This window comes from Rhinatrema bivittatum, chromosome 3 (assembly GCF_901001135.1).
Source record: "Rhinatrema bivittatum chromosome 3, aRhiBiv1.1, whole genome shotgun sequence".
NCBI lineage: Eukaryota > Metazoa > Chordata > Amphibia > Gymnophiona > Rhinatrematidae > Rhinatrema > Rhinatrema bivittatum.
This window is the reverse complement of record NC_042617.1, coordinates 479,617,328-479,642,660: the sequence shown is the minus strand read 5'-3', so window position 1 is coordinate 479,642,660 and position 25,333 is coordinate 479,617,328. Positions and strand designations below refer to the sequence as shown.

General features: G+C 42.5%; 1 protein-coding gene across 3 annotated transcripts in view; it reads right to left on the bottom strand.

Annotated features, from left to right (window-relative positions):
• The window catches only part of KLHL29 (kelch like family member 29), a 1,215,123-nt gene that overhangs the window by 20,141 nt on the left and 1,169,649 nt on the right, over window positions 1-25,333 (bottom strand). For all 3 annotated transcript variants that reach the window (XM_029595999.1, XM_029596000.1, XM_029596001.1), the window contains one exon: window positions 5,871-6,015. In XM_029595999.1, coding sequence (XP_029451859.1) covers window positions 5,871-6,015 — 145 coding nt within the window. The remainder of the gene's footprint in view (window positions 1-5,870; window positions 6,016-25,333) is intronic.

Here is a 25,333-nt window from a genome sequence, read left to right as displayed (position 1 = left end):
AAGAAGGCTGGATAAGAAAAGGCCAGTGAAAGAAAGGCAAGATGAGACCAGGCTGGAGAAGGAAAGCCTCAGGAATGCAGGACACTTTGGAAGGCAAGGCTCAGGAATGCAGGACGCTTTGGAAAGCAGGAATGCACTACCAATATAGGAGACCAATTGCTAAGGTGAGACATTGCTTGCTTATATAGCCCAATCGGGCTAATGTCATCAGGAGGTGCCACTCAGCTTTTCCCGCTGTGGTGCCTATAAATGTGTCACCCATGCATCTAGGGATTCACAGAGTGTTGGGGAAGGTTGGTGGTGTCATGGCGGTGCTCCGGCAGGGAGTGCTGCTCTCATTGAGGTCCATTGGTGGTGGCATCTTTACCTCCAGGAAGTATTGGCTGTGCTGGGGGCGAGTGATGCCAGTTGCAGACAGGTCCTGTGACCAGTGAATGTAACAGATACCTTTCACTATTAAAAGGCAGAAAGACAGATGCCACGCTTTGCGACTGGAGAATTTGTGATAGTTAAGCAGGATCTTCTAGCCTATAGGAAAACCATGAAAAATAGGGAAAGGCATATCGCAACACAGCCAGCCATTAATTCGTTGTTGCATCAAAGGGCTAAGATAAGCTTTATTTTAAATTCAAGATGTTTCAATTTGGAGCGAAGTCCGGTAAATTAATGTCGAATCTTGTAAGGTCTAATATGGCCCCAAATATATGGTAGCTCTAAGGAATGGGAACGGGGGCTGTCCAGTAATAATCAGGAGATACTTAAGATACCAGAACATTTTTATAAAGATTTATATTCTTTAAAACATAGCAACTTAGTTCAAGTTCAGAGTTTTTTTTAGCAAAATCTGTCTTCATAATTTTCTCCAGAAAAAATGGAATGATTGAATACCCCTCTGTCTAGGGGAGATGAAATGGCAGCTATTCAGAACAGAAAGGTGAAACTGTGAAGGACCTGGGACCAGATGGGTACAATGCTGAATTCTATAAGATTTTAGTGGGTAAAATAATAGTTTCCATGTTTTTATACTATTAGGCTCTTGACTAAAAAGGGACATTCCCTTTGGCACCCAATTTAGCATTAATAATGGTGATTCCCAATTTGGGGAAAGATTTTGTGCTCCCTTAACCCTATTGCCCAATATCACTATTAAATGTAGATATTAAGTTGCTGGGAAAAGTTCTAGAAGTTAGACTGGTGTTAATTCTCCACACATAATCTCAGACAGCCAAGTTGTTTTTTTACAGGGTAGATACGCTATTACAAATGTATAGCTTGTTTTTGCTGCTATGGAAAAGTAGTGGGCCTCTTTTATACTTACAAGCTTGGGGTGTGCACACATACAGCGGTCCCAGTTTTAGTGTACATCCAGGCACAGTCTTGTGGGCCTGGGGGCACTTTTGCAGACTCACATATATTGGGAGAGCGGTGCTCTCTCAAGCCAAATCCCCAGAGGGCTTCTTTTGTAGATACCACTTTGTTGTGCGCACATACATTACATTAGTACACATCAAGGCACTGTGCCTGTGGGCAGCCAGTTTTGCAGGCTTACGTATATTGGGAGAGCGGTGCTCTCTCAAGCCAAATCCCCAGTGGGCCTCTCTTGTACTTACAAGCTTGGGGTGTGCACACATACAGTGGTCCCAGTTTTTGTGTACATCCGGGCACAGCCTCGTGGGCCTGGGGGCACTTTTGCAGACTCATGTATATATTATTGGGACAGCAGTGCTCTCTGAAGCCAAATCCCCAGTGGGCCTCTTTTGTACTTTCAAGTTTGGTTTGTGCACACATACAACGTTCCCAGTTTTAGTGTACATCGAGGCCCAGCCTCCTGGGCCCAGGGGCACTTTTGCAGACTCACGTATATATTATTGGGACAGCAGTGCTCTCGGAAGCCAAATCCCCAGTGGGCCTCTCTTGTAGTTACAAACTTGGTGCGTGCATACAGCGGTCCCAGTTTTAGTATACATCCAGGCCCAGCCTCGTGGGAGGGGGCACTTTTGCACACTCACGTATATTGGGAGAGCGGTGCTCTCTGAAGTCAAATCCCCAGAGGGCCTCTTTTGTAGATACAAGCTTGTTGTGTGAGCACATACAGCGTTCCCAGTTTTAGTGTACATCCAGGCCCAGCCTTCTGGGCCTGGATGGCTGAAAGTCCTTTCTTTGATGTTCCATTTTAATATAGAATAAGCTTGCAAACACAGAGTGGAACTATTTGGCTTGTTTGGTTTTTTTTGTTTATTTTGTTTTTTTAATCTTGGATAGAATGGGCTTGGATAGGTATTTCTTAAAACTATTCAGTTGGAGATCCAAGATGGCGACATGGTAGGACGTCTGTGAGCGTCTCTGTTCCACCCGGAGAGGAAAACCTACTCGATGCCACATTCTGCTCGCAAGAGGAGAGTGAGGGAGTGTACAGCTTCGTAGCCTCCCTCGTCTCAACCCGTGGTGGGTCCCATGGACGCCCATATATGTAGGGCGGCAGAAGAAACCCCAGCAGAAGATTTGCTGCCCGGGACTCGGGGGGAAGAAGAGCCCGGCCCTGAATCGCAAACATCACTGTCGCTGGTGGAAAGATTCCCCCCCCCCCCCCCCCCCCGAAAACTCAGCACAGAGATGCGCCCAGCAGCAACAGGCAGAATCGCTGGGGCTGGAAGTCGGCTTACCAGGTGACTCTCCTCCGGAGCCTGAGCAGCTAAGCGGAAGGGCACAATTACAATCTGAGCTGGCTATAGAGGAAGCCGCAGTGGGAGAAGAAAAGCAGCAGCCAAGGAGAGCTTTGGTTGAACAGACTCTGTCTTTACATCAGAACCTGGTTTTTACTCTTGAGTCAATATGGGAGGCAATCCAGATTTTAAACACAAATATGGTTACCCAAATGGTTAGCATGGCAAGTGCTATAAAGCTGATAGATGATCATGTGGGAGTAGTTGAAATGGGACTTAACAAAAATAAAACAAATCTTCAATCAGTTGAGGTTAAAATCCAGAGCAACATGAATGTTCAGCAGCAGTTGATTAAGGAAAACCAGAATTTGAATTTCAGGATTGAAAACAGAAAATCAACTACGGGCCAGGAACTTAAGATGCATAAATTTCCCAAAACTTCCATATGTTCCACCCAAAGAGCTTTGGAGGAGATATATGCTAGAGGTTTTGAAAATAACGGAAGAAACATTACCTATAATTGCTAAAGCATATTATATACCTCTAAAAAGAAAACTCAAATAGATTCGAATAATTTTCAAGTACTACTACTGAAAGATCTACCTAAAATGAATCTATCAGCAATATTGGAACAGTCTGAAGAAGAATTGGTTGAGACATCTACACTGGTGATTTACCTTTCTATTAGAAGCTGATAAAGAATGGATTTTCAAAAAATATTTCCTACACAAGAATGAGTTATTTTTGAAACAGAAGATACAAATTTTTCCTGATCTATCAATGCAAACGCAGAAGAAAAGACAACAATTCTTCTTGTTAAAACCACAAGTTCTTGAATTGGGTTCATTATTTTTCCTCAAGTACCCGTGTAAATGCCTGATCAAATACCAAGGTTCTTCCTTTTTATTTTTTCAACCTTCTCAATTAATTTCTTTCTTATCTAATCAAAAGAAATATATGATCAGCCCCACCCTTGGCTTCCAGCCCAGTAACCCCTTGAATGTGAAGCTTGGTGATCTTGTAAAAATGATTGCTGTCCCCTAACCTGCCAGATTACCTCTGAATATTATAGTATTTTGCTCTGTGAGATTGTGATGATCTTGGATCTATGTTGCGGGCTAGAGCATGTTGTTAAATTGTATAACTACCAAGTGTTAATATTCCTATTTTATTTTTGCCTGCAAGAAAAGGTAGATTGTTTAGTACTATTTTCAGTTGTCTTGTATGATATGCTTTTCAATTCAAGTTTTTGATGCGTGATAAACTGCTATGTAGCGATCAATGCGGTCAGAGACTGCTGTGGTTACCTGGTCCAGACAGCGCGAAAAAGTGGTTTGGGACATTCCCCCCACGACCCTGACTGTCGTTTGGAAGGAGCCGGTTGCATGAAATGCAGGGTGGCCAACAGTTTGGTGAGGGCAGGCACAGCGTGGGACCTTTGTGTGACCGGATCCAAATCCCCTCAGATTTCTTCATATAATTCCAGGATAGCCCGAGAGCTGAGGCAATACCTGCAAACCACACAGTCCTCTGACATGCACAGCAAGGATGTTCGTGGAGGAAAGATGCGCTCCCTGTATCTCCTCCGCCGTGGCCACCTGCGTGCCAGGTGCTTCCCTGGGCTCCTACCCTGCAAGGCCCGTGGCTTGGGCTCCAGTGCAGGGACTTCCCTAGGAGGGCTTGGAACTGCCCTTGCCTGTTCTTGAGGTGGTTGTTATTGTTGTTCCGCTTGTTGTTGTGTCTGCGGTGAGCCTCCCCAATGCATCCAGTATCCCCCAACAATTAAACTTGCCACAAACATTATGGCTTTAGGAAGCTAGACCAGGTAAGAACAGGTGTTTGAATTGGGGTAGGAAGGCCTGGTAGATGTGTCTGTTATAATTACTTTTTTTTTTTTTTTATCGCGCATGAAAATTGCTGCAATAATACCCCGCGATATCGGCCACGGGAGCGCAATAAATAGTTTTTTCACCATACCACAAAAGAACCAAAATGGTGTAGTTATTTCCAGAGTTAAATCCTGCAATTGCACGCCTCGCCAGCAGACCCTTATTTTCATTTACTCCACCCAAACTCTTCTCTCTTGAATCCTCAATGTTTATTTTGCATACACATTTTGCATTGCATTATTTATCATGTGCGTTACATTGTTACTGCGCACAACATGATAAATAACCCAGTATATCTGCTTTTTAAAATGGATTCATTTTGACTCTGCTTTTTTTTTTTTTTTTTTTAGGTAGAGAAATTTTTTCTGATGGAATAGATGGAGATTGTATCCTGGAGCAGGGAGTTACCATCTGCTCTATCAGTGGATGTTTTATTGGGGTATTTTTTTTTAAAGAATTAGAGGTCTCATGGGAAATGTATATCTGCGGGAGATGTTTTTTAAATTTCTACACAAAGAATATGTTACTCGTCAGAGTATATAGGGTACATTTGATAGACCAAGACCAGTAATTCATAAAAGGTTAAAAAAAAAAAAAAAAAAAAAAGCTTTCCAAACAGTTCATTTAGTCCAGGACCTGAAGAAAACCCTCCCAGAACAGGGAGTCCACTGAGCAGGTTAAATCTCACTTTTTCTCCACGGTTTTAGGCTGTGAGGCCCAAACATTACATGCTTTTCTCAACCCCTTCCCACCCCATGCAAACAGAAACTCTCACCACTGCAGCAAAATCTCAGAGGAAGTGCTTACTGAGTGGTACGCCCCTCTCCAGACTCACTGTTCCTCACCCCAGGGATTGAACCGGGGCCATCTCGCAGAGACCTAGATGGTTTCTATATTTCTAACCTGCTGTAAGCATTCTGTTCTTTCAATGGCACTCCTTTTCCTACTGAATCTGAATCACAGATTTAAAGGAGCAGTTTCACAAGCTTAAGCAATAGAAGACCCACTGTACCGCAGCCCGGTTGCTCCTTTCTATAGCCACATTGTTACTACTCTCAGCACTTCTCTGGTGGTTTGCTCTTGTGATCATGTCTCCACAATCCAATGAACATGTTGCAGCAGCAAATAAGCACGCTTATAACTTCATGCTTATTTTATAGCAACAACTAATTGTGACAGGCAAGCAGGGTTTACTTTTTTTTTTATAACAGGAAAGTTCATTTATAATCCAGATGCATTAGTACTGTAGCGTAAATTTGTTCTGCTCCCCTTTCCTCTCATTCTTTTCACTAAAAATAATTGCCTTAATTTTTCTCACCTGCAGAACTGCCTGGAATGATTCATGTTGGGGCCTGCTTTGATATTGCCTTTCTCAGGATCATAGATTGTGGTTGCTCTTGCATAAGCTCCTCCAAGAATAAAGATGAAGCCATTGAGGGTAACTGCAGGAGCATATTTGTTATCTGTGAATGGAAAAAAAAAACCAAAACAAAACATAAAAGCATCAGAGACATCAGTTCCTCCTCCTGACTGGATTCTTTTTTTATGTTTATATTTCCACGCTTTATAGGCAATTCAAGTTATTTCAACTACATCCTAAATATTAGAACAAAAAATGAGAAGGAGAATTGCGTTTGTTCTTTATTATTCACAGAGACATAGCGAATGAAAACAAATAATGATCACAAGGTCCATCTAGTTTTCTCATTCCTGGCTTATGATAGAAATATTCCAATATTAGGCAGACTTCCATAAAGTACGAGAAGGAAATAAATTCCCTAGAAAAGAAATTTAGGGATAAGGAGTCATGCCATGAAGCTGCAAAGAGGAAGGTTCAGAGGGAACATGAACGAATGCTTCTTTTTTTTGAGAGGGTGCTAGATGCCTGAAATAGCCTATCAGCAAAGTTAATAGCAACCCAAACCTATGAGAATGCAAAGCAATATGCAGAGAATGGTTTTACGGCTGCATCATGTTTCCAAAGATACTGGGATAACCTGTACAACCCTGACATGGATGAACACAGGGTGGCCAGATGTTCAGACAATAGCGTCACTAGGTTTTGTTAACTGTTTGGATTATTATAAAGCCTTAGGGTAAGGTATTTGGACGGGGGGGGGGGGGGGGGGGGGGGGGAGGCAAGGAGCCTGGGTGTTGGATTAAGTATGAGACTTGTAAAAACCAAAAGAGGAAAAGAATAATGCTTGATAGGTGTGACGGCGACCAGCGCCGCAACATGCATCTATTTATTTATTTATTTCAAACTTGACAATTCAAGAGAATTTTGAAATACAAAAAAACCCCATACGTTCATGTTTAAATAAAGTACAATTAAACCAATTTTAAGAAGAAATGTATAATACATATAACTTGTCATTATTTATATTTAGTCCACATACGGAGGGAGAGAAAAAAGCAAAAAGAAAATACCATATTTAAAGCTTTAAAAAGGAAATACAGCAGCTTTTAAACTAGAACATAGGGAAAAGCCATCAGATGCTTAACAGCTCATGGTTCAGAGAGAGATATCTTCAAAGGATACTAAAATAACGGAGGAGGTAAGGCATCCCCAAAAGAGAGATTCCAATAAAAGCAAAAAGTAGCCCATGTGCCTATAAGTAAAGAAACACCCAAGTTAAAAGATTCCAAATTGTCCCTGTTAACTGATAAGCAGATTGTTAATACAAATAAAAAAACATACTTTGAAACATCTGCATGTTAATGTCAGAAGTCTAAAAAGTAAGATGGGAAAATTAGAAGTATAGCACTGAATCTAGACATGACTGCCATCTCAGAGTCCTGGTGGAAGGAGGATAACCATTGGGACAATGCTATACCAGGAAACAAATTATATAGCAATAATAGACTGGATCAACTCGATGGAGGGTGGTGCTTTGTTAGAGTCCAATAGGATAAAGATCCTGCAGGAGACTAAATGCACAGTAGAATCTTTATGGGTGGAAATTCCGTGTGTCATTGGGAAGAGTATAGTACTGGGGGCTATAAGAACATCCACCTCGCCAAAATGAACAAAAATAAAATGCTGATGTTTACAGGGGAGTTGGAGTGTGAGTTCAATGTTACAGTTTGGAGGGAGGGGAGGGGGGTTGGGATTTGCTTCCTTCCGTAGGGGTCTTCTCCTTGAGAGGGGGCTTGTGTTGTATGTGGGGTTGTGGGGAGGGGGGATGCAGGGTGGGGTGTTTGGGAGTCTTACAGAGCTGCACAGTTGGTTTAAGTACTCTGGGTAAAACGTTCCAGGGGTCTGGGAACTTTGATAATGTTCCGAAATATCTAATAAATGGCATCACTTAGATTCATTTCACTCAATGTGAAAGGTTTGAATTCCCCACTAAAACGGAAACAGCTATGCAATGATTTGATCCGGTTACGAGCGTTGGTGGTGTTTATACAAGAAACTCACCTAAAACGAAGGCATGAACATTTACTATGCCCTAGGACATTCGATTCTAGGTATTATGCGGCTAGTACTCCAGACTGCAAATTCAGTGGTGTTGGGATATTATTTGCTAATACTACTGGGGTAAAAGTTTTGGAAAAAATTGAAGGGCCCAAAGGACGCTATTTGATTCTGGTGGTTGAAATTTTCAACTGCAAATTAACATTAGTTAATGTATATTGTCCCAATAAGGCTCAGGGCTTAGTATTAGATGACATTAATCTCAAACTTCAGGGAATAGATGGGGGATACCTGGTAATAGGAGGAGATTTTAATTTGGCACATAGGGTAGGGCTGGATACCTCGGGGGGGGGGGGGGAAGGGAAAATCAAAAAGATAGAAGAGCACTTTTGCGCCTGGAACAGGACTGGATGGTGGTGGATATTTGGCGGCTTCTTTATCCCCATAGCAGAAATTACACATTCTATTCTAAACCGCATGATTCATATTCCAGGATCGACTATTTCTTAATTGATAAAGCAGTGAGTGATCATACGTGATCCGCGGATATAGAAAGTATTACATGGTCGGATCATGCGCCAATATGGTGGGAGGTGGACTTGCCTAACTCTGAGTCCAGGGTGCATTATTGGAAACTGAATGATAGCTTACTGAAAGATTCCGAGTATTTTTTGAAGGGCCAACAACAGATAGAGGAGTATTTAATTCACAATTCTATTCCTGACATTTCCCCGCTATCTATCTGGGAGGGGTTGAAGGCAACGATGAGGGGAAATTTCATTAGCTTGGGGGCGTATCAAAAGAAAAAGCAAGGGCTACAGAGAAATCATTTATTGCTTCAGATCAAGGAACTAGAAGAAGCGCATAAACATAGTTTGAACGCCTCTATTCTTAGGAAGCTGGAGGATAAACGTAACCCCCTGCGAGAATTAGATGCAGCTAGAATTGCTTATCAGCTTGATATGGCAAAACAAATGTTTTATGAACAAGGCGATAAAGCAAGTAAATTATTGGCGCATAAACTGAAGGGTAAAAGGACACAGTCCTACATTCATGCCATCAAGGATGCTTCTGGTCAGCTACAAACCAGATTGCATGCTATTATGGAGAGTTTTACACAATTTTATGAGAAATTATATACAACTGATCATGAGGTATCCTTGGAAAGTATACAGACCTTTTTGGATGGGGTTCCTTTGCCAACTATCTCCTTACAGTCGCAGGAACTACTGGGCTCACCTATTACAAGTGGTGAGGTTCAAAATGTGATAAAGTCCCTTAAACCAGGGAAAGCGCCTGGGATAGATGGATATACTCCATTTTTTTTATAAAAAATATATGAGGGTTCTGACCGAGCCTCTTAAAAATATGTTTAATGCTCTACGGGACGGGCAGCGGATGCTCCCGAATAGCAATATAGCTGGGATTACAATTCTTCCCAAACCTGGCAAGGACGTATTGCTATGTGGGTCGTACCGCCCCATATCCTTGATTAATATAGATCTCAAATTGATGGCTAAAATTCTGGCTAATCGCTTACGGGGAGTTATTCTGGATTTAGTTCCAGAGGATCAAGCTGGGTTTATGCCTGGGAGATCGTCCACGGATAACGTCCGGAAAATCTTGGACATTATATCTGTGGTTAAACGGGCGAACTATCCAGCAGTACTATTAACTATTGACGCAGAAAAGGCATTCGATAGAGTACATTGGCCTTTTTTATTTGCAGTGATGGAACGGATGGGTTTGGGGGGCCCCTATTTAACGTGGGTAAAAGAACTATATAGAGACCCTAGGGCTTGTATAAAAGTGAATGGGGGGTACACGGAAACATTCCCTATACTCCATGGAACGTGACAAGGCTGCCCACTCTCTCCATTATTATTTGCGTTGAGTGTGGAACCGATGGCAGAAATGGTACGGCTTCATAGACAGATTAGTGGGGTACAGTTGGCTGGTAAGCAATACAAAGTGTCCATGTATGCTGACGATATTATCTTTACGATTACTGATCCCGAAGGCTCTTTAACGGCTTTACTGCCTATCTTGCAACAATTTGGAGAGGTATCCGGATTTAAGGTGAACATGGAAAAATCCGAACTTATGTCCTTGGGTCTCTCCGATAGTCAGCAACAAGTATTAGCACAAAGCTTTCCTTTCCGCTGGACCAAGGGTCCGATTAGATATTTAGGGGTCAATATTGTGGAGGATCATGGGAAATTATTTAAGGCAAATTATGATCCCTTACTATGTACTTTATACCAGGATATGCAGAAATGGGATAGGTACAACATATCCTGGATGGGGAGGATCTCCGTAGTAAAGATGAACTTGTTCCCACAACTAAGTTATCTTTTTCAGGTTCTTCCGTGCCTGATACCTGAGGACTGGTTTCATACTTTGCAGCGGAAACTCTTCTCCTACATTTGGAAAAGGCGTCCGCCCAGAATAGCTCGAGGTGTTCTCTATAGGGTGAGGCAGAAAGGCAGTCTAGGGGTCCCCAACCTTAAAAAATACTATATTGCATCACAATTGCAAGCGGTGGTGGAGTACCATATCACTAGCTGCAGAAAACATTGGATGAATATTGAACAAGCGATTTATGGGAGAGATTCAGTTGCGATATTATTTTGGGAAAGACAGAGGCCGGATTTGCAAAAGCTGCATATTTTACCTTCATTGCAGTGTACAGTAAATCTCTGGTATAACTGGCGGGAGCGGTTAACTGGGAAAACGCGGGGTTTTTACCCTGTACAATTCCGTCTATTGAAGGAGTTCCCAGCGGGTGGGGCCTCTCGGACGTTCCAGGCTTGGGCAGAAAAAGGGTTATCCAGGATTTCCCAGGTATGGGTGGCAGGAGCCATGAAACCGTTCCTGACATTACAACAAGAGTATGGCTTATCACAGTCGGATTTTCTAGCCTATGCTCAACTGCGTCATTACTTATATAGCAGTGAGATTGGACGAGATTTGGGGAAAGGGGTATCCTTACTGGAAGGTTTTTGTGCTTTGTCAAACAAACCGCCCAAGTTAATGTCCAAAATATATAAATTACTCGAGGATGCAGGGAGCTACCAGGCTGCTCACCTTACAGCCTGGATGAAGGATATTGGCGGGAACTGGGATTCTGAGAGATGGGACAAGTGCTTTTTAGGATTGGGGAGACACTCTATGTCGGCGGCAATGATTGAAAATGAATACAAACTACTATATAGATGGCACTTATGCCCGCAGTCTTTGGCAAAATGGTATAGTAAACTTTCTAGCAAATGTTGGAGATGTGGTGCAGCTGAAGGTTCGTTTTTCCATGTCTGGTGGTCCTGCCCAGTGATACAGGAGAACTGGCTTCTTATACAGAGATTGGCAAAGGACATATTGGGGGAGCAACCGCCATTAAAGCCTGAATTATGGCTCTTAGGAATGTGGTCAGAGGAGGAGGGTTTGGGAAACGAGAGGTTCCTCAGGTATTTAGCTATTGCGGCAAGGTTGGGGGTGGCGCAATGGTGGAAAAAACCGGCTGCTCCACCAATTTCCATGGTACTTACGAAAGTTATGAATATTAGAAATATGGAGAAAATTTCTGCATACCGTAAAGATATGTTAGTCAAATATGGGAAAATATGGGATTCTTTTAATCTGTGGTCCCAAGATGCTAGACGGCGCAAAGACCTCAAAGAAGGGGGAACAGAAGAGAGTTAACTGCTATACCCTGATATGTAGGTAATATTATTGTTGCTATTTAGTGCTATGGTACGTTATCCAATTGGTCATTTGTATTGAGTTTATCCACTGTTGTGTTGTATTGTATTGTATGAAATAGTAGTAGACGATAGGGGGGAGGGGGGTGGGGGGTGGAGGAGGGACAGGAAAATGTGAAAAATTTGGATAACAGGTGTGTCTCTTGAGAGACGGAGCTGTCAGTAATCTTTGTTGGCTTTTTGTGTATGCTATCCAAATAAACATTAAATTACAAAAAAAATAAAATAAAATAAAATGCTAACAGATTACAGAAACTAATAAATTTGGCAGCACAGTAATAATGGGAGATTTCCATTACTCAATATTGATTTGGTAAATGTAATATGGGGCATGCTAGGGAGGTAAAGTTTCTAGACTACAGCTGGTCTAGGAACCAATGAGAAGGGGAGCCATTTTAAATCTAGTGGAACACAGGATTTGATGTGAGAGGTAACAGTGGTGGGGTCACTTGGCAAAAGTGATCATAGCATGATCAATTTTTGACTTAATGACTGGAGGGAGAACATTAAGTAAATCTACAGTTCTAATATTAAACTTTCAAAAGGGAGACTTTGCTAAAATGAGGAAAATAGTTAGAAAAAACTGAAAGGTGTAGCTACAAAGGTTAACAGTTTACATCAGACATGGTCATCGTTTAAAAATACCATCTTGAAAGCTTAGTCCAGATGTATTCCACGCATTAAAGTGGAAGGAAGGCCAAACAACTGCCAGCATGGTTAAAAGTTGGGATGAAAGGGAAAATTATAGCCAAAAGAACTTCTTTCAAAAATTTGAAAAATAATCTATCTAAAAAAAAATATGAAACAGCATAAGCAATGTCAAGTTAGATGTAAAAACAGTGATAAGGTGGGCTAAAAGAGAATTTGAAAAGAAGCTAGCCATTGAGGCAAAAAATCATAATAAAACCTTTTAAAAATATATCTGAAGTAGGACTGTTAGATGATCAAGGGGTTAAAGGGGCACTTAAGGAAGATAAGACCAGAGAGGAAAGACTAAATGAATTCTTTGCTTCATTGTTTACTGAATATGATGTTGGAGAGATACCTATGCCAGAAATTGTATTCAATGGTAATGATTCAGGACATCGGAAACAAATCACAGTGGAGCTGGAGATGTAATATGGTAGACTGACACACTAAAGGGTTCTGAAAGAACTTAAAATTAAATTGCAGATCTAATACTAGTAATTTGTAACCTATCATTTAAATTGTCCATTGTACCTGAAGATTGGAGAGTGGATCATGTAACCCTGATCTTTAAAAAGGGCTCCTGGGGAATAATATAGGTAGCCAAGACGTCCCTTCACAAACAACACAATAAATACACGAACAATTAAGTGGGGTCAAAACATACCGCAGCTTTATTACAATTCCCAACCAGGAGCCCGAGCCAGGTGTGCATAACAATCAACCCACATCGCACATACGCCACCAACCAGCAAGACAGGCACCACCAGACTACCCAGCCTGTAAGTTAATAACATCAATAATGAGCATACCCACGACCCCGCCACCACCCATAAAGGAGTCGTACATGTTGACCCCTGCCACCATCCAGCAAGGAGTCATATCAGAACCAACTGCACTCAGTAGTTCTGCTAGGAATCCCTGACATGACCACCATCAAAGTCAGTCAACCGTTAATCAGGCATAACCACCAAACGGCTTGGGCTATCCACCCCCTCCCACAGCTGTGACAACATAACCAAACCAACACAACAAGTAGAAATAATAGGGGCGAGCGGGAGGGATGCAGCAGCAATGGCAGCAGCAGGCAAGTGACGCTTGTCCTGCTGTACCCATCCTCTAGATAACCCTAGCTCCACCCACTACCCGACAACCCCAGCCCACAGGAACCAATCAGTTCCTAACTTCTAGGTGGTTTGAAATTCAAACCACCATCCCTGTACTAACGGACTGGGATTCCAGTCCAGCTATCCCCCCCCCCCCCTTTCCTCTTTCTACTGACAAGCCAGGCCTGTGTCAAGCGAGCCTGGCACCACATTTTATTTATTTATATTTTATTTATAAACTTTTCTATACCGACATTCGTGGGAACATCACGCTGGTTTACAATTAACTTTTAAAGATAGGAAAATACAATAAACAGGGAGGGGGGAAAGCGGAGCAGGCTGAAGCAAGAGGAGGCGGCAGATGGGAAATCTAGAGAGTTAGTGGAGAATCAAATAGGAACAGTACCATTATAAAGTACAGACGGAGAGTAACCTTAATTGAGAACAAGGTGAAGCCATGGTATATGTACAAAAATTATCATGGGTTGTGTACAATAATAATTTTACAAAAACTGTCTTAATTGGAGGGGGGGTACAGTAGTGAAGGGTACATACATTGGAGCAGAATGGGTATTTCAGCCAAGCTGTGATCGAGATATATGTTCAAGGTATAATTAAATGTACACACTGTGTATTATATGGCTGTGGGAGAAGGACTAAAATTAAACATCGGCAGACAATCTATACCATTTTGAGGGAACGATGTGAGCGTTCCCTCAAAATGGGAGGGAACAGTTGTAGATGGTACATGCTAAAGGAGGGAATGAGGGGCTGCATGAAGTTGAACATCGGCTAGATTTGGTTCGCGTCTGGGTAAGCTTATTTAAAAAGCCAGGTCTTGAGTCCTTTTTTGAAGTTGCGCAGACAAGGTTCTAATCTGAGTTCTGCAGGTAGGGAGTTCCAGAGGGTGGGGCCAGCGATGGAAAAAGCTCTCTCTGGAGAAAGCATGATGTGCAGTTTTGAGGGAGGGGGTGTAGAGGGTGCTTGCTAGGGAGATTCTGGTGGGACGATTTGATGAACGGAAACGTGGCGGGTTTTGTATTGGTAACCAGTGCAAATCCTTTAGAATGGGAGTGATGTGGTCACCTTTTCGAGTGTTAGTTATGATTCTGGCCATGGCGTTTTGCAATATTTGCAGTGGTTTGATAGTAGAAAAGGGGAGACCCAGAAGTAGAGAATTACAGTAGTCCAATTTTGATAGAATAGTCGCCTGGAGTACAGTGCGGAAATCTTGAGCATGGAGAAGGGGTTTGAGTTTTTTAAGGATATGGAGCTTGAAGAAACCCCTCTTTATAAGGGTGTTGATATGGGGTTTGAAGTTTAGCTGTTGATCTAAGATGACACCCAAATCTCTGACAGATTGCAAGGGGGCATTTACTAGATTGGTGGTGTCAGAGTTGGATTGCGGTATACGGTCAGGTTGAATTGAGATTATGAGGAGTTCGGTTTTTGAGGTATTTAAAGCAAGCTGGAGGTTGGACAGTAGGGAGTTGATGGATGCGAGACAAGAATCCCAGAACTGTAGGGATCTGGTGAGTGATTCTTGGATGGGGATAAGGATTTGCACATCATCTGCATATAGGAAAAACTTTAGGCCTAGGTCGGAGAGGAGGCGGCAGAGTGGCAAAAGATAAATATTAAAGAGGGTGGAAGAGAGGGAGGATCCTTGGGGAATGCCCTGGGTGAGGGGAACATGAGTGGATTCAGCGTTATCAATTCTTACAATATACTCTCTATGGTTGAGATAGGAGGAGAACCAACGGAGGGCTGTGTCAGAGATACCTATCTCTGCTAGGCGGGTAATAAGGATTTCGTTGCTGCCAGTGTCAAAGGCTGTTGATAAGTCTAGGAGGACAAGGAGATACGAATGTCCATAGTCCATGCCCTTGAGAATAGTGTCAGTGATTGCGAGTGAGAGAGTTTTGGTATTGTGAGATTTACGGAAACCGAATTGTGATGGATGCAGGATGTTAATGTCTTCCAAGAAGTCAGAAAGCTGGGAGTTAACTATCTTTTCCATAATTTTAGAAATTCCATAATTTTTACGGGGTTGATGGGATCGAGGGTAGGTTTTTTGAGGAGGGGTTTAACAACTGCAAGTTTAAGGGGATCTGGGTCTATTCCAAGCGAAAGGGAGCAGTTGATTATGTTAGCTAGTAGTTTTGCAATGGTAGAGGGGATGGAGAGGAGGGATTTAATAGGGATAGTGTCAGAGATGTGTGCGGCAGGCTTGAACTTTTTAAAGATGGATTCAATTTCCTTTGCTGTAGTTAGGTCGAGGGACCCAAGGTGGACATTGTTATTAGGGAGTGGAACAACAGGAGAAGGCTTAGTGGGGAAATGTAGGAGAATGTTGGCAATTTTGCTTTTAAAGTACGTTGCGAGTTCTTCACATTTGTTACTGACATTTTCCTCAGTGGAAGGGGGGTGGGGGTGGAGTTTGTGAGCTCTGCCACATATGAGAAAAGGGCATTCGCATTGAATTGATAGTCGTGGATTTTGGATGAGTAGAAATCTCGTTTAGCTTGGAGGGTGGCTTGTCTGTAGGCGTGCAGTGTTTGTTTGTAGGTTGCTAGGTGTTTAGGGGATGGTTGTTTACGCCATGTATGTTCTTTCAATCTCAGGTCCTTTTTTACCTTTTACCACATCACTGTGGGCAGGCAGGTATTGAACCTGCCTTCCCTTCCTATCCAGGGAACTATAGACTGGTCAGTCTGACTTCAGTGCCTTGAAAAACTGAGGAAACTATTCTAAAGAAGAAAATCATAGAACATTTCTAAAGAAGAAAATCATAGAACATATAGAAAGGTATAGTTTAATGGGACACAGCCAGCATGGATTTACACAATGGAAATCTTGTCTTACCAGTCTGCTATATTTTTTTGAAGGGGGTTAATAAACATGTGGATAATGGTGAGCTAGTGGATATAGTGTATATAGATTTTCAGAAGGGATTTGATGAAGTACCTTATGAGAGACTCCTGAGAAAGGTAAAATTCATGGGATAGGAGGCAATTTCCTATTCTGGATTACAAACTAGTTAAAAGATAAGAAACAGAGAAGGTTAAACAGTGGAGTGACTCAAGGGTCTGTATTGGACCAATGCTTTTTAATATATTTATAAATGATCTGGAAAGGGGAACAAGTGAGGTGATCAAATTTGCAGACAAAATTATTCCAACTTGTTAAATCACAAGCAGATTATGAAATACTGCAGGAGGACCTTGCAAGACTTGAAGACTGGGCATCCAAATCACAGGTGAAAGTTAATGTGGACAAGTGCAAAGTGATCCATATGAGGAAAAGTAACCTTCACTTTATGTAACCCCTGGGCAGGATGGATCCTTTAACTAGCACTCTGAGCCACATAGAAAAAAGGATAGCATTTACACATTCTGAGTTCTAAAGCTCCCTGTTGGGGAAAACAAGTTTCAAGGCCCTTTTGCATGAGTACCAGTATAAGTCCCTTTCTATCCTTGTAAACAGCATAGATAATAATCACAGTCTTTTTATATCCTAAAAGCACACTGAGAAGGCAATGTGGTTTCCTTTTTTTTTTTTTTTAACTGATAGTTGATTTGATGACAAGAATATTTACAGCTCTCAATTCAGCATTCAAATAAAGTCAATACATTTTAGGACAGCAGAAATATATCATAAACATCTGACCTCACTCTTAGCAAAGTCTCTTGACTCCTTTGGAAGCACACTTCTTAACACTTGATCTCTGTCTCTTTCCCAGTTACTCCAATTACTCCAATTCAAATTTGAGATAGACAAATCCTTTTTTTTTTTTTTTTCCCAGTTCCCAATATTCATTGCTGTTCTCTCCCCACTGTGGAGTGGTTTGAATAAAGTCCCAATATTGTATCAGAAGTCCCAATTCTCATATCTTTCCTGAAGTCTTCTTAGTTACTTTAGATCTCCTTGGGCGCTCTCCTCTCAACTACCTCTCACTTGAGTCAGCAACATACACAGTTCTTAATATCTTCCGAATTTTTCCCTCTTGCCATACGCAGGGATCTTTTCCTCACAGATGAATTCCTCCACACTTCAGGTTCTTTTAGAATGTAAGACACTTCTCTCCCAGTGGATTGGTAACCGAGTCCCTGGTACCAAGGGCACGCAGCTCCAAAGTGGAAAAACAATAGTTCTTAACTTCAAAAATAGGTGAAAAATTAAAACAGAGACAGGAAGGGTAGAAAAACTTCCTTGCCTCCAACTGAGGAGATAGTTTCTTAAACAGGATACTTGAAGTTGAAACTCCTCTGCATCAGATAGATCCATTCTCTGAAGGAGCAATAAAGGTCCGCCAGAATCTTTCCTAACACTTGATCTAACCTTACATTGGGTTGCTCCAATCCACTGTGAAGGGGTACCAAGGCTCTCACAGGGAAAAAGTCTCCAAAAATAGGATTACCAGAGCAAAATAACACCAAACTGGGTCAAACTAGCAGGCAGATCCTCAAGGGAAAACTAGACTCCACGTCCTTCAATAATTAAACAAAAATAAAGGGCAGGAGACAGAGAGGTCCTTTCCTCTTGAAAGGCTAACTAAAAATCCACAACCTGCCTGAACAAAAGGCAAACTAAAATCCACGAAGACTGATGGTGCTTGAAGATGATAGACAGCTAGAACACACTGGGGCGGATTTTCAGAGCCCTGCTCGCGTAAATCCGCCCAAAACCGGGCGGATTTACGCGAGCAGGGCCCTGCGCGCCGGGAAGCCTATTTTACATAGGCCTCCCGGCGCGCGCAGAGCCCCGGGACTCGCGTAAGTCCCGGGGTTCTCGGAGGGGGGCGTGTCGGGGGCGTGTCGGGGGGCGGGCCCGGTCGTCGCGGCGTTCCGGGGGCGTGTCGGCAGCGTTTTGGGGGCGGGTACGGGGCGTGGCTACGGCCCGGGGGCGTGGCCGCGCCCTCCGTACCCGCCCCCAGGTCGCGGCCCGGCGCGCAGCAGGCCCGCTGGCGCGCGGGGATTTACGTCTCCCTCCGGGAGGCGTAAATCCCCCGACAAAGGTAAGGGGGGGGGGTAGACAGGGCCGGGGTGGGTGGGTTAGGTAGGGGAAGGGAGGGTAAGGTGAGGGGAGGGCAAAGGAAAGTTCCCTCCGAGGCCGCTCCGATTTCGGAGCGGCCTTGGAGGGAACGGGGGGAGGCAGCGCGGCTCGGCGCGCGCAGGCTATACAAAATCGATAGCCTTGCGCGCGCCGATCCAGGATTTTAGCCGATACGCGCGACTACGCGCGTATCTACTAAAATCCAGCGTACTTTTGTTTGCGCCTGGAGCGCAAACAAAAGTAGGCTGTTCGCGCTTGTCTGAAAATCTACCCCACTATCTGCAGCTTCCACTCAAGGGAGCAAAAATCCAACTCTCTTTTTCCTAGTCCCCAGATAGTTAGCATGCTCCTTTTAGTAAAGGAAACCATAGGTTCCTACATGTAGTTACACGATCTTAGGTTCCATATTAGGAGTTACCACCCAGGAAAAGGATTTGGGTGTCATCATTGACAATACTTTGACATCCTCTACTCAGTCTGCAGTGGTGGTCAAAGAAGCAAACAGAATGTTAGAAATTATTAGGAAAAGAATGGAGATTCAAAAAGGAGAAAATTACAGTTCTTCTGTATCACTCCTTGGTGAGACTTGCACTTGGAATACTGGGTGCAGTTCTGGTTACCACATCTCAAAAAATATATAGTTGCATTGGAAAAGGTACAGAGAAGGACAACCCAAACAATAAAGGGGATGGAATGGCTCCCCTATAAGGAAAAGCTAAAGAGATTAGGGCTATTCAGCATGGAGAAAAGAAGGCTGAGGAAGGATATGATAGAGGTCTATAAAATCATGAGTGTACTAGAATGGGTAAATGTAAACTAGTTATTTACTTATTGAAAAAATATAAAAACTAGGGGACACGCGAGAAAATTCTTTTTCACTCAGGGACGGATTTTAAAAGCCCTATGCACATGGTGTGTGTGTGTGGGGGGGGGGTTATGCGCGCCAGGCCTATAGCCCCGGGACGCATGTAAGTCCCGGGGCTTGCAAAAAGGGACAGTCTGAGGGCGGAGTGGGGGTGGGGCCAGAGGCCTCTGACATAGTGGCCATTTGCCGCTGTGTTGGAGGATCGCGTGCCGGCAGGCTGCTGCTGCGCGCAACTTGCGCACATTTAATACAGTGGTTTGAGGTTCCTTCCTTAAATAGTTTGCCCCAAATAGAACCCAAACTACTGTCGCCTCCCTTAAAGTCACACCTGTTAATAAGTTCCTGCAGGAAGGCCTGGTCATTCTTATGTCAGTTTACAGGCCACTCAACTAGATCATCATCATTTGTGACAGTATTTTGTTTCCTCCTGACTTGGGAAAATCATTTTTTGTGGATGGTGCGAGAAAGGACTTAGCATATATCAATTATTTTCAGGGACTACTGGGATGTTGCTCAGCTTTCGGGAATTGCAGGAAACATTCCAGTTATCCCGAAGTGACTTTTTTGCATATTTACAACTGAGGCACTTTATTGGGGTTTCTGGGGACACACTTCAAGAGACCACTTCCTCTAGGATGATAAGAGAGATAGTATTGGGAGATCAAAAGCATAAACCCTCAGTGGATCACTACAGCAAGGTCCCACATGCGATCCCACATGATACGTTATTTTCTTTGTTTCAGCGGTGGCAAGGCTGGTCAGCATTTCATCTCTCATTTCCAGAGTTTAAGGAATGTTTCCTTGATATCCCAAATTTAACTGAGAATGTAATCTTTCGGGAAACGCAATTTAAATTTCTTATGGCAATTCTATTGGACCCCTGTTAAGGCATTCATAGCTAAACAATGCTCTTCACACTACAATTCTGTGATTTTATATTCCCAGTGATCCCAATATTTGGCTCTTTGGCAATTTCAATTATGCTCTCACAGAGTGCAAAATGAACATATGCTTTCTTTAGAGGAAAATGGGTTTGGTTGGTAAGCAAGCCATACTGTCTCATTGGTTGGGTGACTCTTGCCCACAACCTGATCTTTGGTTTCACAGAATAGTAAAATTATTTACTTTTGAATACCTTTCAGTGAGATCTAGCTCTCCTAAATGTTTTCGGACTATGTTGGACATCTGGATGCATTTCTATGGCGATCTCTCTCCTACCAATCGAAGACCATAGAGGATATATGAAGTTATCCTTCATAAATTCCCTGTTCTACTTATTCTTTCTCTTTTTCATTTTGTTGGGTATCAGGAGTCGTTGGATCCTACTCTATCTTATTCCATGTTTCTGACGCTTCGTTTGCTCACTGGTCCACTGCATTGCATTGCTTGGTATGGATTTACATTGTATTTTATTGTATTATTTCAAGTTCTATGTTTTACTAAAATATATTATTTTATGTAATATTGCATTTTGGCACAGTATTTCTCCATTTCACTTGGATGCTAGTTATGCAATACTGTCTTTTACATATGCCCTGTTTAAGTGCTGTTCTATTTATTTATTTATTTATTTATTTATTTATTTAACAGTTTTATATACCGGATTTCTTGTAAGAGGTTACAAATCAAAACGGTTTACATTGTAACAGAAACAGTGCCTCAAAGAGTGCAATTACATAAAACAAAGGAATACAGAACTAGGATCATGAAACTATTGAGCAAACAAGGGTATAAGTCAAACTATGATACAAGGCCGGTTGGGTTGTGGTTAGGTTAAGACCAAGGTATTGGCTAAGGACCTTGGGATTGGGCTATAGAAGGACATATATCGATTTATCTATATCTAGAAAAAGGTAGGCAAGAATCAATGGATTACTAGTGATAGAACTGATGTAATTCATCTGGCGACTGATTTAAGCGAAGGCCTGCTTAAAAAGCCAGGTTTTGAGTCTTTTCTTAAATGTGACCGTGCAGTGTTCCAGCCGGAGGTCTGGTGGAAGAGAATTCCAATGTGTTGGTCCAGCGGCTGAGATGGCTCTCTTACTTAATGAGGTTTTCAAAGGGGGGACCTAGAGTGTGTCTTTATAAGCTGCTCTTACCGGCCTGGATGGTAGGTGCGGTCGGAGAGGGATCTCGAGTTCTAGTGGGGTGATATTGTAGAGAGCTTTTTGAGTAATGGTGAGAGCTTTGTACAAGATTCTGTATTTGATCAGGAGCCAGTGGAGGTTCATCAGGATGGGAGTAATGTGGTCCCTTTTTTTAGTCCTGGTAAGAATTCTGGCTGCTGCATTTTGCAGCATCTGTAATGGTTTGATAGTAATGGCAGGAAGGCCGATCAGAAGAGAGTTACAGTAATCTACTTTTGAGAGGATGATTGCCTGGAACACAGTACGGAAGTCATGGAAGTGGAGAAGAGGTCTCAGTCGTTTTAATACTTGAAGTTTGAAGAAGCAGTCCTTAGTCGTGTTGTTGATGAAACTTTTGAGGCTCAGTTGTTTGTCCAAGATGACTCCTAAGTTTCTGACTTGGGGGGAGAAGTTAGGACAGGTTGTGGAATGCAGGTTGGGCAGTGTGATATTTCCATCGTGAGAGATGAGTAGGAGTTCTGTTTTGTTAGTGTTCAGGATCAAGTTAAGGCTTGAAAGAAGGCTGTTGATAGACTTAAGGCAGGTATCCCAGAATACCAGGGTTTTGTTTAATGATTCTGTGATCGGTAGAAGGATTTGAACATCGTCCGCGTAAAGATAATAAATTAGATTTAGTTTGGAGAGGAGTTGGCAGAGAGGGAGCAGGTAGATGTTGAAGAGGGTTGGGGATAAGGAGGAGCCTTGTGGTACACCCAAGGTAGAGCAGACGGGGTCGGACTCTTTGTTGTTAATTTTGACCTTGTATGTCCTGTTTTGAAGGAACGACCTGAACCAGCTAAGGGTGGTGCCTTTGATGCCAATGTCCGATAACTGATCTAAGAGAAAGGAGTGGTTCACTGTGTCAAAAGCCGCAGAAAGGTCGAGGAGAATGAGAAGACAAGGTTGTTTTTTGTCTAGATTCATGAGTATGGTGTCTGTTAGTGTGATTAAGAGTGATTCAGTGTTGCGGGATTTCCTGAATCTGTACTGATTGGAGTGGAGGATTTTGTTGTTGTTCAAGTATTCTGTGAGTTGCTGATTTACTATTCTTTCCAATATTTTGGCTAGGAATGGAAGGTTTGCAATAGGGCGGAAATTGGCTGGGTCGTCCGGTGATAGATTAGGTTTTTTCAGCAAAGGTTTTAGGATAGCAAGTTTAAGGGGGTCAGGGACCTGGCCCTGTGATAAGGAACAATTTATGATCTTTGCAATATGTTTAGAGATGGTACTAGGTATGGCGATGAGTAGATTGGATGGGATTGTGTCCAAAGGGTGAGATGCAGGTTTGAGCTTTTTGAGAATGATTTCTATCTCCAATGATGAGGTAGATTCAAAGATTTCAAGTTTAGTATTCGGAGGTGCAGATGAGATAATGGGGGGCAGAGGGAGAGTTAGATTGTTATTTGTGAGCGGAGCAATGAGGTTTGCGATTTTGTTTTTTAAATAAGTTGCTATTTCGGTTGCTTTACTTGCAGCTTGTTCATCCGGAACCGCTGCAGGTGATGGCTTGGTGAGAGAAGAAACCAGAGAGAATAACGCTTTCGGGTCGAAGATGAAATGATGGATTTTTTGAGAATAGAAGTTTCTTTTCGTACGGAGGATGGCGATCCTGTATTGGTGCATCTTCGCTTTGTAAGCCGTCAGGTTGATTGAAGAAGGGTTTTTGCGCCAAAGGTGTTCTCTACTTCTGAGTTCTCTTTTGATGGTTTTTAGTTCAGGTGTGTACCAAGGTTTTCTGTTGTCTGTATTTGATTGTAAGATTTTAGTAGATAGTGGGCAGGTGATGTCTGCCACTTTTTTAGTGATTTTGGACCAGGAAGCCGTGGCAGAGTCTGCATCAGTGAGGTCGAGCTGTTCTAACTCAGAAGACAGGTGGTTGCTCAGGGTGAGAGTGTTACATAGCTTCCTGTATTGAATCGTGGTCTATTGTGTATGCACAGGGATAGACTGATGGTTTTTCAATGTAGTGGTGATCAGTTTGTGGTCCGACCATGGGATTGAAGAACAGACTGTGATCGAAGATGGGGAGAGGCTCTCATTTAAGAATATTAAATCCAAGGTATGTCCTGCTTTGTGAGTGGGTTCATTGATAATTTGTTTGAAGCCCATGAAGCTCAATGCGTTGAGAAATGTGTTGCAGCTAGGTGAATGTGGGGTATCGCCCACGTGGAGGTTAAAATCTCCCAAGAGGATAGCTGGTTTTTCGGATGTGTTTCGCTATGAGTTCTATTAAAGGTGATGGGTCTGATTCCAGGTATCCCGGAGGGGCATAAGTGAGGCCAATTTGTAAGAAGTTGGATTTGAAAATGGCAAGTTCTAATGGGGGGGAGGCGTTTGCCCACTGAAGGGACAGTCTTAGATTTTTATTTGCAGCAAGAAGCAGACCTCCACCTCTTTTCTTAGGTCTGGGGATAGAGAAGAAGTCGCATGAGTTGAGTGGAAGTTGGTTGATTATGGCTATATCTTCTGGTTTTAACCAGGTCTCTGTGATGGCACATATGTCTGGTTGGGCCTCCAAGAGATAATCATGCAGGAGGTGAGTTTTTTTTGAAAGAGATTGGGCATTTACAAGCGTTAAGGAGAATAGCGTGAGGCCTAGTAGTTGGTTCAGTGGAGAGATCATAATTGGGATTAATCTTTTTTGCATGAGTGAAGGAGAAGAATGGATTTTTGTTAAGTTTCTCCTGCTATTGTGGATGATAGGGATGGTGCAAGAGATCATGTTTCGCAATAGCAGTGGAGGCGAGTGAGGAGAAGGAGAAGGAGTTGTCTGAGAGCGAAGGAACACACAGCACGACTGGTGGGAGAGGACTGCTTATGGCAAATTAGCTTGAGGTAAGCTGAATGCGAAATAGCTTGAAAGATAAGCTTGACAGAATATTTTGCTTTTCATAACTATCTCCAGAGGCTGATCACTCTTCTTGGCATGCTGGACTTGAGGGATGGGTGGCGTTAGGAAGAGGTTTATTAAAGCTGTCCTTTGAATGTTCTAATTTATGAAGATTTTCTCTTGCTCGTTTGGACGTTCCTTGTTTAATTTACTATACAAGTTTATATGAGCTATGCATGTTGGTCTTGATGAAGACTTCTGCTTTACTTTTTGTGCAATGCTTCTGAAAATTTAATAAATAGGATTGAAAAAAATGTACGTGTATACTTTTCAAAACTGAAAAGTGAGACCAAAGGTGTGCGTAAATCCACATCCTGTCCAGACTCTTCCCAATCCTTCCTGAAATTCCTGTCCACTATGTGCTTAAAATATACACATACAGGTTGTATGCATGTAATTTTATGCTCTCAGGCAGGCATTTTTCAAAATGGCAATTTCTGTGAGTAAAACATTGTTCTACTGGTAGAAGTCTCTTGGAAAATTACCCTTATTGTGTACTGTTATCCTATCACTTCACCACAAATTTAGAAGGAAATCTCAGGCCATTGTGCATTAAAAATTGCCCTTTCTTATTTTTTTATGCCAGTAGATGTCACTGCAAGTTAGTAGTGTGCAAAAATAAAAATACAGGGCTGAAGAAAGAAACTGAAAAAGACCAAAAGCTGAGATAAACAGCATTTTAATTATTCCAAATTTCAGCAGACCAAGCCTACTTAACAAAAAATTCCCTACACCCTTTTCCAACCTGCTGAGCACCTGTGTTTGAGCTGGGCTGGAGCAGAGTAATGAGAGGCAATTTGCTACACAACTTTCAGTGTTGTGCTGAAACTGCTCTGATCCTTTCGAGCCACGGAACAGCCTGCTCGGCACTTCTCT